The sequence below is a fragment of the Salmo salar genome, chromosome 14 (genome assembly GCF_965601325.2).
Source record: "Salmo salar chromosome 14, fSalSal1, whole genome shotgun sequence".
NCBI lineage: Eukaryota > Metazoa > Chordata > Actinopteri > Salmoniformes > Salmonidae > Salmo > Salmo salar.
In genome coordinates this window covers 7,782,948-7,801,690 of record NC_138304.1, presented here as the reverse complement: position 1 = coordinate 7,801,690, position 18,743 = coordinate 7,782,948, and the positions used below count along the sequence as shown (strand labels likewise).

The following is an 18,743-nucleotide window of genomic DNA, read 5'->3' as shown; positions in this document are numbered from 1 at the left end:
AGAGGACACTGTTCGGCCTTTTGCTGACATGGATAACGGGGCTTCTATATGTATTGATTACTGCATTGTTGGCTTTGGAACTCGTAAGAAAGACATTTCACTGTACTTGTGCATGTGACATTAAAACTTGAAACTGAAACTTGGATGCATTCACTGCATTGGAACTACTACATAACGTGACAGGGTTTCTCTTCTGAGAACGATGCATTGAGACACACATTGTGTATGCTAGTTCAACTCCACAATACTTTTAATCATATGCTCTGTGCCCTGCTTGGGATGAATGCTACAGCTTCCGTAAGAATCACAATCAAATCAGGCAACATCACAATCAAATTTGGCAACATTTATATTTCAGCAGGCACTGTACTATGCCTGTGGAGTTCTTTAACCCCTAAAAGCACCCCTCACAAAGTGAGATATGTTTTAGGTGTTAATATTGCATCTAGCTACATTTGGAGATTGACATTTCTATATTTTTCAATAAGCACGAAACGGGCATCTGTTGAGGCCAACCCCCCACTGTGCCTCATTGTCCCATTGGGATTTGGAGATTGTGTACACACACACACACACACACCTCCATCCTTTCATCCTCCCTCCCACATCCACATTCCCTTGGGCTGCATCCCAAATGGCACCCTATTCCCTTTTTAGTTCACTTCTTTTAAACAGAGCCCTGATTTAAAGTATTGCACTATGTAGGGAAGATGGTGCCATTAGGGAAGCAGCCTATGGTGTTCATCTGTGTTGCACTGTTTTTCTGACCTCTGACCCATCCCCTGCTATTGTTTAGCAGACAGATGCCGCCCCGCCTTCCTCTCCCATAATCCCCGTGATCCCAATCTCGCCCATCCCAGCTGAGACCGCTCCTGTCATCCTTCCTCCGACGTCACAGGTTTTTTTTCTCACTTTTTTTTTCTTCCACAAGCACCTGTCATTTATTTTTCTGTAGTTGGTAATTTTGTGTTGTATATGTTTTTTTTAAAATCCCTGCCATTCCACTGTTTGCTTTGATGGAGTTAGGAGATTACAGTGAGAACAAGTGAGTGAGGGAGAAAGACGCATACAGAGCGAGCGAGAGATGGATTGTTCCACACTTTCCCCTTTTGACTCTAAACAACCCATTTTCGTGCCAGCCCGGGGGGGGGGGGAGAGTGGTGAGCACCACCGACACAAGCCTGGAGGACTTAATTTGATTTATTTAGCCTTTATGCTTCAGCATTGCATATTCCGCAGTGTAAAATGCAATGTACGTATGCTCATCTGCCCTAGTAATCTCTGATGAAAGCCAGTCGCTATCCTTTTTTACTTATTTGTTTCTGTAGCAACATGAGGAGAGTAAGTGACTGATGCCTTCTCTTTCTGTATGGTGGATATGAGACGTTACATTTTATTTTATTGTACATTTCTATGTGAATTTACATTGTATCCCCAAGTGTAATGGAAATGGCAGATTTGTGGGAATGCTTTGGGAAATGTCTCGGGACATGCAATCCTGAGGTCCTAAGGTCTTTTTTCCCCCTCTTTTTAGGCGAACCCTCCCCCTGTCGTGGTTAATACAGACAGTTTGGACACGCCTCCATATGTAAGTTCAAACCTTTTTAATGAAATACACAATTATATTATTTTGTGATGTAAATCTTCACCACAATGTCTGGGTTGTCTGTTGGATACTTCTAATAATGGTCGTGATGTAGTTAGCTATCATTCAAAATCCCCAAAAAGGTCTGTTTTGTTACTCTTCCCTGAGGTTACAGTGAGCAAAACAATAAGAATTTTGATTAAATAAGGTGTTGAAATTTGACATGAGGTGTGATCACATGCTTTTATGAGTTAAATAATTAGGTTTTTGTGTAACTGTATCATGCAAAAATGCTAATATAATTTTGTTGTAATCCAAAATTGAATGCTGTTTGAAATTATGGTTTGTGTGTGTGTGTCAATGTGTGTACACATGTACAACAAGTATATACACTGAGTATACCAAACATTAGGAACACCTTCCTAATATTGAGTTGCACATATACACAATCCAAGTCTCAGTTGTCTCAAGGCTTAAAAATCCTTCTTTAACTTCTATGGGCTAGGTGGGACGCTAACCTGCGGGACACAGCCAGTGAAATATCAGGGCGGCAAATTCAAAAACAACAAAATGTCATAATTCAACTTTCTCAAACATACAACTATTTTACACAATTTTAAAGATACACTTCTCCTTGATGTAACCACATTGTCCGATTTCAAATAGGCTTTACAGCGAAAGCAAAACATTAGATTATGTTAGGAGAGTACATAGACAAAAATAATCACACAGCCATTTTCCAAGCAAGGACATGTGTCAATAAAACCCAAAACACAGCTAAATGAAGCACTAACCTTTGACGATCTTCATCAGATGACACTCCTAGGACATTATGTTACACAATACATGTATGTTTTGTTCGATAAAGTTCATATTTATATCCAAAAACAGCATTTTACATTGGCGCGTGATGTTCAGAAAATGTATTCCCACCAAAACGTCCGGTGAATATGCACATCAATTTACAATAATACTCATCATAAACGTTGACAAAATATATAACAATTATTTAAAGAATTATAGATAGACTACCCCTGGATGCAACCGCTGTGTCAGATTTTAAAATAGCTTTACGGAGAAAGCACATTTTTCAATATTCTGAGTACATAGCTCAGCCATCACGGTGAGCTATTCAGACACCCACCAAGTTCGGGGCAACCTAAACTCAGAATTAGTATTAGAAATATTCTCTTACCTTTGCTGATCTTCGTCAGAATGCACTCCCAGGACTGCTACTTCCACAAGAAATGTTGTTTTTGTTCCAAATAATCCATATTTATGTCCAAATACCTCCGTTTTGTTTGTGCGTACAGATCACTTATCCAAAGGCATAACGCGCGAGCGCTGAACCAGAGACGAAAAGTCAAAATGTTCCATTACCATACTTAGAAGCATGTCAAACACTGTTAAAAATCAATCTTTATGGTATTTTTAACGTCAAATTGCGATAATATTCCAACCGGACAATAGCGTATTCATTCAAGGAGAAAAAGAAGGAACAGCGTGCTTGCGTGACCGCGCATATCCAATCCCTTTGTTGCCAGGCAGACCACTCTGTAACTGAGCTCCTATTATCTGCCCAGTAACAGGGGAATGCTCAAACCACTTTCTGAAGGCTTTAGACAGCCAATGGAAGCCTTAGGAAGTGCAACGTAACCCCACGGATACTGTAGTTTTGAAAGGGACTAGAAAGAAGAACTACAATTCTCAGATCCTCCACTTCCTGGTTGACTTTTTATCAGGTTTTTGCCTGCCATATCAGTTCTGTTATACTCACAGACACCATTCAAACAGTTTTAGAAACTTCAGAGTGTTTTCTATCCAAATCTACTAATACTATGCATATTCTAGTTTCTGGGCCAGAGTAGTAACCTGTTTAAATTGGGTACGTTTTTCATCCGGCTGTGAAAATACTGCCCCTAGCCCAGACAGGTTAACCTGTCTCCTCCCCTTAATATCTACTGATTGAAGTGGATTTAACAAGTGACATCAATAAGAGATCATAGCTTTTACCTGGATTCACCTGGTCAGTCAATGTCATGGAAATAGCCTACACACACACACATACTCCTGTGTGTATGCCCGTGTTTGTAGGTACTGTACGTGTGTGTGGACGGCAATCAAATCTGCTCCCAACACAATTGCAGTATGACTACAACGGGGCACACATCCCCCCCTGACCGCAACTCACCAGTTCATTTTAATTGTTCATCTCCCGAGTCTGAACAGAGATCAGAGGTTAAGGCTCTCCATTAATTGGGCCACTCAAGATGGTGGTGATTTCGTCACTTTCCAAACATGCAGAGTTTTCATTTCGGGGAGAAACAAAAGCATCAAACTATGAAAGTAGAAAAAAAAATAAAACGTACAGTAGCCACCTGGCATACTTCATCCCTACTAGCATAGGACTTTTCTTGTTGCCCTTCTAACTGGGTTGTGATTAGTAGGGCACACCGTAGCAAAACGTTTTGAAATGGAAAATAAATAGGTCCAGATAGTCCTATTGGATAGGTCCAGATAGTCCTTCCCTGTTTGTCCCCTATCTTCCCTTTGGTGCCTAGTGAACACGACCCAGGTCAAGCTGGCCTCCATCAGAGTTATGGAATGGAGCTACCTACTGTATGTAGGTATTTAATAACACGTTTAACTCAAATTTAGATCATCAAAAAGATTACGTTTTATTGTGTGAATGATCTTTTTTTACAATGAAGCCAACTTTGGGCTGTAATTTCCTGCACTACAATTGGAAGAAGCATGGTGATCTGCGTGTTGATATTTAATCTCATTCATATCAGCTAATAGTACAGTATATCACAAAAAGTCACAAAAAATATCCCAATTTTTCCGTAGAAATGTTGAGAAAGAGAACCATGAGCCTAGACTGAAGCAGCTCTTGTGTGCCATTGTTCCTCAGTACTGCTGGGAAGAAAGCTGCAGTCCATTGTGTTAGCATCCCAGGCCCTATTCAATCGAATCAAGTCAAAGCAACATTCTTCTTGAACTGCGGCAATGCACATTTGGATTCAAATGCTCCACAAAAACAATGCTTGCAGTGTAAAGCAAATTCAACTGAATAATAATTAAATCCCATAGGGCACTGGTCAAAAGTAGTGCACTAAATAGGGAATAATCCAAGGTGCCGTGGCATGTTTAGAGCTATAGCTCTGCTAATGTAGGGTACAAAACACATGGAGACTAATGATGGTTGGTGAAAGAGTGCTTGGTCTGTAAATGACTTGGTAACAGGAAATACTTTTATTGCCATGACATAATTAAAAAGTAATTTTGGATTGACCAATGTAGATGGTTTCAAATACATGCAACTTAAAAGTTACATATCACGAAATGTTGATTATATATATTTTTTAAAACAGAGCAACCTTCATGGCATCTTATTTGAGTCTGAAAAGGATGTTCATATGATAGGGAAGATATACAAAACCTTCCAGAGTATATCCAACTGACAAAAAATATTAACTATTGGAACCAAGACTTCAAAGGAACTGATGTTGCCATAAAATGGAGGGGAAGTTGGAGCATAACTAACAAAATTTGTTTATGAAAATGTATGCTTAATCCAGTATAAACTAATGTATAGAATTTATTATACAAGAGACATAATTCACTAATTCTATACCACAATGGCAGAATCATGTCAAGTGTAGAATGAGTTGCACATATTCATGCTTCCTGGGAATGCTATGAAGTCCGGTAGTTGTGGGTCGAAGCTAGGAAGTTGGCTGTCAGGAGTATTGCAATGTAAACTTTTAATCCGTTTGTCTGCATATTTCATGACATGGCATATGGTGGTGTAGTGAGATACCCAATGGATTCTCTTCTCATCACTCATCTTGACAAAAATTTTATAAAAACTTGGAAATCATTAACACAATCGAAAAATCGAATGATTTATTATTGAAATAGCATGGGCGACCATGGAAAGACAAATTGATGCAAATGGAAAACTAATGCAGACACTAGGGATGGGGGTGTGAGCATGCAGGTCTGGGCAGATGAGATGTTTGACTCTAAGTTGTTGTTCGTATGTATAAGTTTGTATATATCTAAAAATACAAATAAAATAAACAAATATATACTGAACAAAAATATAAACGCAACATGCAACAATTTCAAAGATTTTACTGAGTTACAGTTCATATAAGGAAATCAGTCAATTGAAATGCGTTCATTAGGCCCTAATCTATGGATTTCATGACTGGGAATACAGATATGCAAAGGTATCAGAATACCTGTCAGTATCTGGAACAGTACCTGGAACACGCTGTTATACACGTCAATCCGAAGCATCCCAAACATGCTCAATGGGTGACATGTCTGGTGAGTATGCAGGCCATGGAAGAAGTTGGACATTTACAGATTCCAGGAATTGTGTACAGATCCTTGCAACATGGGGCTGTGCATTATCATGCTGAAACATGAGTTGATGGCGGCGGATGAATGACAGAATAATGGGCCTCAGGATCTCGTCACAGTATATCTGTGCATTCAAATTGCCTTCAATAAAATGCTATTTTGTTAGTTGTCTGTAGCTTGTGCCTGCCCATACCATAATTCCACTGCCACCATCGGGCAATCTGTTCACAACGTTGACATCAGCACACTGCTCATCCACACAACGCCATACACGTGGTCTGCGGTTGTGAGGCCAGTTGGACATGCTGTCAAATTCTCTAAAACGACGTTGGAGGCAGCTTATGTTAGAGAAATTAACATTCAATTGTCTGGCAACAGCTCTGGTGGGCATTCCAATTGCATGCTCCCTCAAAACTTGACGTCTGTGGCACTGTGTTGTTTGATAAAACTGCACATTTTAGTAGCCTTTTATTGTCCCCAGCACAAGTTGCACCTATGTAATGATCATGCCGTTTAATCAGCTTCTTGATATGCCACACCTGGATGGATTATTTCTTGGCAAAGGAGAAATGTTCACTAACAGGGATGTAAATAAATTTGTGCACAAAATTGGAGAGAAATAAACTTTTTGTGCTTATGGAACATTTCTGGGATCTTTTATTTCAGCTCATAAAACGTGTTGCGTTTATTTTTGTGTAGTTATATAAAAAAAATAGAGTGCATCGTCGACTTGAAGCTCTCACTCAGGCAGGTCTCTATGCACAGTAACATTAGAGTGCGAAGTGGCAGGGTTCAAAGCCGTTGGCACCCTATTTAGTGCAGTACTTTTGGTCAAAGGTAGTGCACTATACAGGGAATAGGGTGCCATTTGGGATGCAGACGTTGGCAATTCCAGGACGAACACCGTGACTTCCTTCAATTATTTATATACACACATTAGCTCAGACGTGCAGTTTTTCCCCTTATGTTCAGTATTTAGCACAATCCACATGAATGTTTCAGTAGTTTGAAACAAGCAACTAGACCGTCCTGCCAACCTGTTATGTCACTTCATGAATTAAAATGTGTGATTGTGTTCAGATTTTAAACACGCAGACTAAAAAGCTTCAGATGGCTTCAGAGCGTAAATTGACTGCAGAATGGGGCCTTCTATCTTATAGTCTTCCGCACCTAAAACCTCTTACTAGACTTTCTATTATGATATTGAACTCAAACTCTAGAGTCTAGATCACTGGTTCCCAAACTTTTTATAGTCCCGTACGCCTTCAAACATTCAACCTCCAGCTGTGTACCCCATAGCACCAGGGTCAGCGCACTTTCAAATGTTGTTTTTTTCCATTATTGTAAGCCTGCCACACACACACTGTGTGATCCATTTATTAAACAAATAATGGGTGTGAGTTTTTGTCACAACCCGGCTCGTTGGAAGTGACAAAGAGCTCTTATAGGACCAGGGCACAAATAATAATAATCAATCATTTTGCTCTTTATTTAGCCATCTTACATATAAAACCTTATTTGTTCATCGAAAATGGTGAATAACTCAATACAGGTTAATGAGAAGGGTGTGCTTGAAAGGATGCACATAACTCTGCAATGTTGGGTTGTATTGGAGAGAGTCTGTCTTAAATCATTTTCCACACACAGTCTGTGCCTGTTTATTTTTTTTATTTCACCTTTATTTAACCAGGTAGGCTAGTTGAGAACAAGTTCTCATTTGCAACTGCAACCTGGCCAAGATAAAGCATAGCAATTCGACACATACAACAACACAGAGTTACACATGGAATAAACAAAACATACAGTCAATAATACAGTAGAACAAAAGAAAACAGAAAGTCTATATACAGTGAGTGCAAATGAGGTAAGTTAAGGCAATAAATAGGCCATGTAATTACAATATAGCAATTAAACACTGGAATGGTAGATGTGCAAGTAGAGATACTGGGGTGCAAAGGAGCAAGATAAATAAATAAATACATTATGGGGATGAGGTAATTGGATGGGCTATTTACAGATGGGCTATGTACAGGTGCAGTGATCTGTGAGCTGCTCTGACAGCTGGTGCTTAAAGTTTTCATGCTAGTGAGGGCCGAGAATTCACTCTCACATAGGTACATGGTTCCAAAGGGCATCAGTCAATTTGCCATCAGTCAATTTGCAAAGGCAGGATACTCTGAGCGCAGCCCAATCCAGAAATCTGGCAGTAACTTCTGATTAAATTCAATTTTCACAGAACCGCTTGTTGCAATTTTGATGAGGCTCTCTTGTTCAGATATCGGTAAGTGGACTGGAGGCAGGGCATGAAAGGGATAACGAATCCAGTTGTTTGCGTCATCTGTTTCAGGAAAGTACCTGCGTAATAGCGCACCCAACTCACTCAGGTGCTTCGCTATATCACATTTGACATTGTCCGTAAGCTTGAGTTCATTTTCACACAAAAAAATCATACAATGGTGGAAAGACTTGTGTGTTGTACTTGTTAATGCAGACAGAGAAGAGCTCCAACTTCTTAATCATAGCCTCAACTTTGTCCCGCACATTGAAAAAAGTTCAGAGAGTCACTGTAAATCCTAGTTTCAGATCATTCCGGCCATAAAGAACATCACCAAGTTAGGCCAGTCGTGTGAGAAACTCGTCATCATGCAAGCAGTCAGACAAGTGAAAATTATGCTCAATGAAGAAAACTTTAAGCTCGTCTCTCAATTTTAAAAAAACGTGTAAATACTTTGCCCCTTGATAACCTGCACACTTCTGTATGTTGTAAAAGCGTTAGATAGTTACAGCCTATTTAATTTCAGAATGCAGAAAACACACAAGAGTTCAGGGGCCTTGCTTTAACAAAGTTAACCATTTTCACTGTAGTGTCCAAAACGTCTTTCAAGCTGTCAGGCATTCCCTTGGAAGCAAGAGCCTCTAGATTAGTGCTGCAGTGTACCCAAGTAGCGTCGGCAGCACCACTCCACTCTATCTCCCTGTCGTGGGATACCAACACATCTTGACCACCAATGTCCATTTGATGTCACAAAGACGTCCAGTACTTAAAACATATTGTCTCCTGTTGTCCTGGTTTCCAGTGGTTTGTAGAAGAGGATGTCTTCCTTAATTGACCCCCCATAAACGTAACGGACATATACTGTGCTGTGCCAGGCCCACCACGTCTGTTGACTCATCCAGCTGTAACGCATAGAATTCACTGGCTTGTATGTGAAGCAGTAATTGTTTCAAAACATCTCCTGCCATGTCACTGATGCGTTGTGAAACGGTGTTGTTTGATGAAGGCATTGTCTGTATATATTTTTTTGGCCTATTCCCCTAGCATAAGTGAACCCCAAATCAATGTAGTTCTCATCATATCTCACCTAATTTGCTCACTTTATATATAGACTTCTTTTTCTACTATATTATTGACTGTATGTTTGTTTTACTCCATGTGTAACTGAGTTGTTGTATGTGTCAAACTGCGTGCTTTGTCTTGGCCAGGTCACAATTGTAAATGAGAACTTGTTCTCAACTTGCCTACCTGGTTAAATAAAGGTGAAATAAAATACAAATATTTGAGCCTCTTCGATGGTCCAACGTCCCTGTCTATTGTTCGGTGCTTTCCCGGGTATGGGGGCAGTAGCTCTTCGGCTGCATCAGATTCACAACTGTCAGTGTCCGTGCTAGCTGGGATAACAACAAATGTAGAATTACTGATGCTAGCATTGGATGTGCTCGTGGAAGCAGAACAACTTGTGTCGTCGACAGGTGCAGGTGTAGTACTGCTGGTAGTAGCAGTACTACCAGTAGAGCTGGTATGTGTCTCTATGGATGCGGGCCTTACTTTTTTTAACCATTAATCAATTTTCGAGCAAATGGAATGAGCAGCAGCTACGTTTAGCTACATACGGACCGTTAGTGGAATTCCCGCGAGAGAGTAACGGTTAATGTAAAAATTCTTATGTCTTCCAGAAATCTGTGTTGGAATATTCCTGATTTCCTACTTATTCACTCTTGATTCTGGGGAAAGTTACTGGAATATTGCCACCCTAATAAATCACTTTTTGGACTGTCTTCTTGATTTCGTAAATCTTAATTATAGGGTCTCTATGGGTCATACTAGCAAGTCTAACGAAAGCTTTACCCTTTGACGAACCCAAAGTCAGTTAAGGAAATGCTGTTGCTCGAGGTACTTTGCTGGATGGAGTCCTCCTATTTTTCCGCAATAACAGTGGGCAACCGTCTATGTTGCTCTTCATGTGAATAAAGTACTTCACATAGGTCATATATATGTGTAAGAGGGCATAAGTAGCTACTAATATGCACACTTATTATACATGGATGAATACTGTATCTGTAATATTATCTAAGTATGCATGTATGTTACTGGATGCCCAGCATGGGTGTGTGTGTGTGTGTGAGAGAAGCTCAGGGGGTAGCTGAACAGTGGGAGTGGACAGGAAATGGCTTTGGAATTACTATTGACACTATTGTCGATTTGGTTGAATGGAAATTCTTCTGCCTACACATGATAGTTAGCTATGTAGTTCCACAGACTCCAGAAGCTATTCTTTATCAGTTCCAAAGACTATACTAGGGACTGTAATTTCAATTTCAGATGCCTTTTTTACACGTATTATCCTCTTCAGCATATCAGTTACGTCAATTTAAACTAAACCACATTCGTTCTAGCTATTTGTGACTTAGGGGACAGAGTACAGGTTGGTGACTTACTAGCTTAGTTAAGACCTTACCGATACAGTTAAGTGCCTCACCAAGGGCACAACACACAGTACTCCCCACACGTTTACCACTATCAATGTATTCCGCCTGTTTACCAGTCCACTCATCTGACTGGGTAGCAGGAGTCAATACAGCCAGTTGTGGTCTTGGTGTTTTGAGATGGTGTAGGGTGAAATTTTACCCTAGATGCTGGTCTTGGGTCAGTTTTGCATTTTCTCTAAAATATGGTTAGGATTGGGGGTGAGGAAGCTGATCCTAGATCTAGCGGAAACTTCACCCTGGAGCGTTTTAGATGGACTATTATACATGACGGTCGGGCTGTGCAGGCCGCGCAGCAGACTACTATAGCATTCTAAAATACTTAAACATCTGGTGCACTGTGCAGCCTGACTGGAATATAGTCAATCTCAAACACAACCTGGCTTTCTCACTGTCTATAGCACAGGTGAAGTAACATCAAATGTTGCACATTTTTTGGTGGTCTTCCTTTTGAAAATTCTGTATTTCCAGAGCTCGAGTGCATCTCACTTGAATTGTGGTACAGAAGAGGAAAGGCTTTTGTCTCATCTTTTTTTCTTTTTTTTTTTACATTCCCCTTCAACATACAGTACCTTTTATGAGGACATAAAGGTTTTGAACTTGAAAACACAAACAGGTACCAAAAAGGCTCAGTTTGGGAGAGGAAATGTCTTGTTCTGAAAGATGTGAAACCTTCATTGCTCTGCATTGACTCTTTAGGAGTCACTGTTAGTAGTAGTCACTTGTTACAAGTAGTCACTAGTAGCTAACAAACTTCAGCAGATAAAATGTGTCATTCCCTCTCCCCCTTCCAGGTAAACGGAACAGAAGCGGATTATGAATATGAGGAGATCACGCTCGAACGGGTAAGGGGACTGTCTCTTTCTTTAAAAAAAATGTTTTAATTCACAACCGTTGCTTCCTAAATGGCCCTATGGGTCCTGGTCAAAAGTAATGCACTATATGGGGAATCACCCATATTCTTTGCACAGCAGCAACACATGTCCTCTTCTGTCACTATATTGAAGTGGTTCAGTACAAGATACATACAGTAAAGTACTTTTACGTACTTACAATGGAAGTACTACAGTCCTTTCGATTGTATTAGAAAGTAGCGTGTGTGTAATGTTCATGTCTGACATGGTATGCCCTCCAAATTGGTGGTGGGGGGGGTGGTATCTTACACTTTGAGGGCCGTTGTGGGTGCAGGCTTTTACTTCGGCCAAGCAATAAGACTACATTTTACAAATCAGTCTTTATTGTAGACTATGATTGAGGATATGGTCAAATCGGGTGCGTTTCTGCTTGCCCGAAGAAAAGGCCTGCACCCACGCTGGCCCTCAAAGGGTACAATTTGCATCTCTTTTGTATTATACACACTCACAGCTAGCGCTGTTGCGTTCATGAAATGTTGTCAAGCAAATAACTTCCGGTCTCACGATAATTGACCGTTAATGAACATAAGCACATTTAGCATCTCCTGGCTTCCACACAGAGCCTACAAGACACTGATACAGACCTTTGGAACATCCACATTTTAAAAAGTTTAAGTCCATTTAATATAACCTACACCATCACAATAAACCCATTATTTATTTTAAACAGGTCTAAACAAACAGGATATGATGAAAATGTAGTCTATTTCAGAAGAACAGAATAGCATACTCCAAGTTGTCCTTATGTTAGGCCCTGATCTGGCTATGCCATATGGCTATGGGCTACCCTAGTTCATTTAGCAGACAAGATTTACTTAGAATTCCGTGTCATTATTTTATAGTATGAAGAATACAATTGAACATAGCTGAATTATATTGAAAGGAAATTTTCTCCAAAACAATTTGAGGGACATGCGCACATGCTGCTATTTTGTGTTGAGCGCTTAACAAAGACACAGGTACTACTATGTGCTTAATTTAGAGTTATTAATGTAACTTTATTTGTGATACAAATGTTGGGCTAAATGTTTTGATTTTTAATACATTCTAAGGCTGCATGATGCGACTAACAAGGATTTGAAATAATTTGATGAACGGCATGATCTCTGCTTTGTTTTTTGGGAAGGCTGTACCCACTTCATCAGTCTCTCACACACAATTTGACAAGCACTTGATAATGCCTCAAATATCCCGGCTGCATCCCCTTTGTCTGGCCGTAATGCCCCATTAAAAAAAATCCATGTATTTTGCGGAAAGTGACTGTTGTGCTCTTGGGCTGAATATAATAATTATAATTCCCTTCTCCCGTCAGCGTGCCAAAGCACCTTTCACTCACATGGCTCTCCGTCATGTGATAGGGTCTTTCTCACAGGCTACAAGTGAAGATGGACACATCGGGGACACAACTGTGCACGTACTTATACAATTCCGAGGCGCATATTGAAGATATTGGAAGAACTGTCCACAATTACTTTTCGTAAGCCAACAAGATGAGTTGGTCGAACGAACAGCAAAAGCGCTAGCCTATGTCAATCTACTATCCCCATAGTACAAAAGTTGAGCTACTCTGTTCTGTGCGAGAAATAAATATTCCAAACATAGTCTAGGACAGTTGTGGGATGCGATAGATTCCAAATGAATACCTCCACTAGTATCAAAAAACTTGTTTTAAGCAATGAGCCTGACGCAACAGATGAGAACGTTTAGCTTAAAATATTGATAAACTACTAGGCTATTTCTTCGAATAAAGGCAGTAGGCTTTAAACACGAATGTTTCCTTTAGCAGGACAACACCATTCTCAAAAGTGACCACAAATGTGATTATGCATGTATTGCTTTTATTATAAAGGTGCTTTTTTTATGGTGAAAATTATTTTCCCCAAACTTAAAACTCACGCGCTGCGTATGTATGTCATTTAGGCTCTACACCCATTGTAAAGCGGATTAATGTTCTTCATTTTAAGAAGTTATTTGGCGCTTTAGTTGTGATACAAACCTTATTAACCTCTATGGGCTAGGTGGGACGCTAGCGTGCCACCCGTGGTGCACTCCATCAACAGCAGGTGCATTTCAAGAGCGGCAAATTTGAATCCAAATAAATGTCAAAATTCTAATTTTTCAAAAATACAACTATTTTACACTTTTTGAAAGATAAACATCTCCTTAATCTAACCACGTTTTACGATTTCAAAAAGGTTTTACGGCGAAAGCATAAATTTAGAGGATGTTAGGACAGTACATTTACAAGAGTTGTGTGTAATGTTTTGTCAAGTCAAAGACAGGGTCACCAAAACCATAAAACCAGCTAAAATGATGCACTAACCTTTTACAATCTCCATCAGATGACACTCCTAGGACATTATGTTAGACAATGCATGCATTTTTAGTTCTATCAAGTTCATATTTATATCCAAAAACAGCGTTTTACTATGGCATTGATGTTGAGGAAATCGTTTCCCTCCAATAACCGGCAGTCAAGTCAGCGTCACAAATTAAATAATTAAAATTAGAAAACATTGGTAAAATATTATATTGTCATTTAAAGAATTATAGATTTACATCTCTTGAACGCAATCAACTTGCCAGATTTAAAAATAACCTTACTGGGAAATCACACTTTGCAATAATCTGAGCACTGCGCCCAGAAAAATACGCGTTGCGATACAGACTAGACGTCATGTTGGGGAGATCTAAAATCGAAAATACTATGTAAATAATCCATTACCTTTGATTCTCTTCATCAGATGTCACTTCCAGGTATCACAGGTCCATAACGAATGTAGTTTTGTTCAAAAAAGCTCATCATTTATGTCCAAAAATCTCCGTCTTGTTAGCACATGATCTAAGCCAGCCGGACTTCTCGTCATGAACGAGGGGAAAAAATATATTTCCGTTCGTTCAAACATGTCAAACGTTGTATAGCATAAATCATTAGGGCCTTTTTTAACCAGAACATGAATAATATTCAAGGTGGACGAATGCATACTCTTTTATAACGTATTGGAACGAGGGTACCCAACATGAACTCGCGCGCCAGGTGTCTAATGGGACATCATCGTTCCATGGCTCTTGTTCGGTCAGATCTCAGAAGCAATAGGAAGTGCCAAAATATTCCTCAGCCCCTGTGTTTTTCAATGGGATAGGTTTAAAGTCAATACAACACATCAGGTATCCACTTCCTGTCAGAAAATGTCTCAGGGTTTTGCCTGCCAAATGAGTTCTGTTATACTCACAGACACCATTCAAACAGTTTTAGAAACTTTAGAGTGTTTTCTATCCATATATAATAAGTATATGCATATTCTAGTTACTGGGTAGGATTAGTAACCAGATTAAATCGGGTACATTTTTTTTATCCAGACGTGCAAATGCTGCCCCCTAGCCCTAACAGGTTAAAATGTATAAGCTTATGGGCTAGGCGATGTGCGACTATGATTTGTAAAAGTTGCAAAAACAAAATGCGCTGTTTGCCTTAAGCTGGGCGTCATTCACAAGTGATAGGCTAATATTGTCCGCCATTACACTATTCTTGATTTAATATTGTCTTTACATATACTAAATAATATATGTGTGAAATTCGTTTTGATTTACAATTGACCATTATCATGCACTTGTATCAAAACAGGGGCAGCGGAAAACAATACATGTCATCTATGCACTTAAATAGTAAATGGAGTATGCTTTTCGCGGGGTTCATTTTCATGCCAGCCAGGTAGGCTATACTCCTGTTGTAAAAATAATCAATGTGCTTAATGTTAAGAAAGTTGAGAAATAAATATAGTAGGCCTAGACTATAGAAAGCTGATGGTATCCTCCTCTTTTAAATAGAGGTTCTCAGGCAATTGCGTAGCCTATGGAAATGTTGCGCAATATGAGCTCATGGGTTCTCAACACGGAACCCAAATCGTCTGTGCGCGTGCGCACCATCGTGCAGAAATGTATTTTGTGCCCCCACACCAAATGCGATCACGACATGAAGGTTAAAATATCAAAACAAACTCTGAACCAATTACAGTAATTTGGGGACAGGTCGAAAAGCATTAAACATTTATGGCAATTTAGCTAGCTAGCTTGCACTTGCTAGCTAATTTGTCCTATTTAGCTAGCTTGCTGTTGCTAGCTAATTTGTCCTGGGATAAAAACATTGAGTTGTTATTTTACCTGAAATGCACAAGGTCCTCTACTCCGACAATTAATCCACACATAACATGGTCAACCGAATCGTTTCTAGTCATCTCTCCTCCTTCCAGACCTTTTCTTCTCTGGACTTTTTATTACGATTGGTAACTTTCCTAAATTAGGTGCATTACCACCACCGACCTCGTTTGTCTTTCAGTCACCCACGTGGTTATAACCAATGAGGAGATGGCACGTGGGTACCTGCTTCTATAAACCAATGAGGAGATTGGAGAGGCAGGACATGCAACGCGATCTGCGTCACAAATAGAACTGACTTCTGTTTTAGCCCTTGGCAACGCAGACGCTCATTGGCTCGCGCGAACAGTGTGGGTGCAATAATTGAATAATATAGATTCCTACATTTATTTTGCAACGCGAGCGGTGTAGTCAGGGTATAAGTGTTTGATTTGATTTTCAATGACATTTGCATTGATATCAGAGTGATTAGAGGGACAATATAGTGCTGAGTACCAGACAGTTAGCAAGTTTGGTGGGCGACTAATGACTATCAGCAGCATCAGAGCTTAGAGAAGCCTAATTACCATGACTAAACGGTTATGTGGAATTTGACTGTTGTCTAGACTCGTGACCGCTGGTGTGGTGGTAATACGGTCACCGTAACAGCCCTACTCACAGCTCGAGTATGCAGGGTCTGTATGAATTCCATTTTTCTATTCAGATAATTCAGGGGATTTATTCAATTTGGTAATTACATTGCAATTCGTCTCTCGGAATTGAGTGGAAATGGAACTGACCCCAACACTGCTCGTATAATACAGCACCATCAGGACCATAATGTTCTCTCCTCTCAAGTTATCCTGTATCAAACAGCCAGCTCTCTTGTGTAGTACACTCCTCCAGTCTCTCCAATGTTCCACTCAAGTCTGACACACTCCAAGGTTGGATCCCAAATGGCACCATATTCCCAATATATGAGCACTATAAAGGGAATAGGGTGCCATTTAGGACTCAGACCATGTCTCTGGCATAATACGCATTTTGTTGCTTTGTGCACTCTTGCATTATGTAGCCCCATGTCTTAATCCTCCCAACGCGCCCGTGGTGATGTATTTTTGTTATGTTCCTTTTTTTCTTTTGCGTGACCCATTTCAGCTGTACTCTCAAGTGCACGGTATTATTAGCATAGCGAAAATAAAAAATGCTCGCCTCTCCGCAAGCTGTCTCCCTGGGAGCTCTTATCCCCTGCGCCCGCTGCCATTTCTAAGTAACAACGCACTCTGTGTGCTCCTACTGGTTTGGTGTGTTTTATCGTGTGATAATACTGCCACTTTGTTGTAAATGCTTGTTGACCATTTGGAAATTAGCCTGGTCCCAGATCTGTTTTGTGCTGTCTTGCCAACTCGTCTTGCATGACCGTAAAACTTGGTAAGACCGCACAAACAGTGGCGTAACAATAAACCTTAGGAGTAGGCAAGACTGCACAAACAAATCTGTTGTATGCAGTAGCAGTTTGTAATTGTTGTTATAGTTGACATGGGATTTATATAGCGCTTTTCAAAGACATAAAGATGCTTATGGAGAAAGTGTGTTTGTGTGTCTTGGAAAGTAGTGAATTATGTTTTGTTTGGTTTCTCCAGGGTAACTCTGGGCTGGGTTTCAGTATCGCGGGGGGAACGGACAACCCCCACATCGGTGAAGACCCCAGCATCTTCATCACCAAGGTCATCCCTGGGGGGGCGGCGGCCCAGGACGGACGACTCCGGTGAGTGAGGAACACACACACATATTAGATGTGTGAACGTTTAAACATGAAAACGTTAACGTTAAGAAAAAATCCCAAACCGTGAAAGTCACATTGCAGTTATCACAAAACTACCACTAACAGGTCCCGATCATCATCATAAAGGGACAATTTCAATTAAACAAATACCTAATGCGTTAAGTTGGAAAAATGTTAGCGAAGGGCATGCAACAGCAGCAAAGTCCTGTATGCCAATACTTTGAGAAGTTAAATGAAGTGGTGAAATGCAAACTTTTCCAGATGGAATTGAGGTACGGTAATGGTGGTACCAGGGACGTCACCTGGATTCACCTGTTCAGTCTATGCCATCGAAAGAGCAGGTGTTCCAAATGTTTTGTACACTAAGGGCCCTATATTCCACTAGGGCTGGGAATTGCCAGGGACCTCACGATATGATGTTATCACGATACTTAGGTGCTGATATGATTTGTATTTTAATTATTGCGTTTGTATATGTATTGATACTGCCATTTTATTGCCATTTGATGTTCCAAACATTATGTCTGCTGCATTGAGACGAGAGAGCATGAGAAAATGAGTTTTGATCAGTCAGAAATAAATGTACTGAAAACATGTTGGGTCACTATTTCAAAAGAAGATGGTGAACAATCTTTAGGATGAAAAATACCAGTGTTGGTACAGCCGACTAGCGCAAAATAAATATTGCGATATTGTCAAAAGGATATGATACGATATAGCGTCAAAAATAATATTTCAATATGTAACTATCTATTTTTCCCCCCCCATCAATATATTCCACCCTCAGCCAATGTCACACAGCAGATTTTATCACATCATGTGTGTAGCGCATAGTCAATCACCGGACTCCCCTGTATTAATACTGGGTGATTTCAACAGCTGTACGCACGGAAAGGTGCTGCCTTCGTATCAGCAATTTGCTACAAGGGGTAGTAAAACAATTTATCTTTGCTTCAGCAATATTAACCATGCCTACAAGTCTACAGAGGGAGGGAGTGGTCTCTAAATCAGTCAAACATTGGAATGACACCTCCAGCGCAGGACTGTGAGACTGCGTTGACAGTATTGATTGGCCAGGGTAACATCAGCAACCATGTTCTGAAATCCTGTCACAAGGAATTGTCAGATTTGTTCTCTGAGCTGTTCAATCGCTCACTGAGGAAGCACACAATGCCAGCTCTGTGGA

At 40.1% G+C, this 18,743-nt stretch overlaps 1 protein-coding gene across 32 annotated transcripts in view; it reads left to right on the top strand.

Annotated features, from left to right (window-relative positions):
• Positions 1-18,743, top strand: part of LOC106568684 (discs large homolog 1-like protein) — a 338,585-nt gene that overhangs the window by 167,920 nt on the left and 151,922 nt on the right. For 22 of the 32 annotated variants that reach the window (XM_014139222.3, XM_014139214.3, XM_014139211.3 and 19 more), the window contains 4 exons: positions 797-898; positions 1,535-1,588; positions 11,518-11,568; positions 17,415-17,539. In XM_014139222.3, the coding sequence (XP_013994697.2) occupies positions 797-898; positions 1,535-1,588; positions 11,518-11,568; positions 17,415-17,539 (332 nt within the window). The remainder of the gene's footprint in view (positions 1-796; positions 899-1,534; positions 1,589-11,517; positions 11,569-17,414; positions 17,540-18,743) is intronic. The other 10 variants (XM_014139219.3, XM_014139236.3, XM_014139235.3 and 7 more) reach the window with 1 other exon arrangement.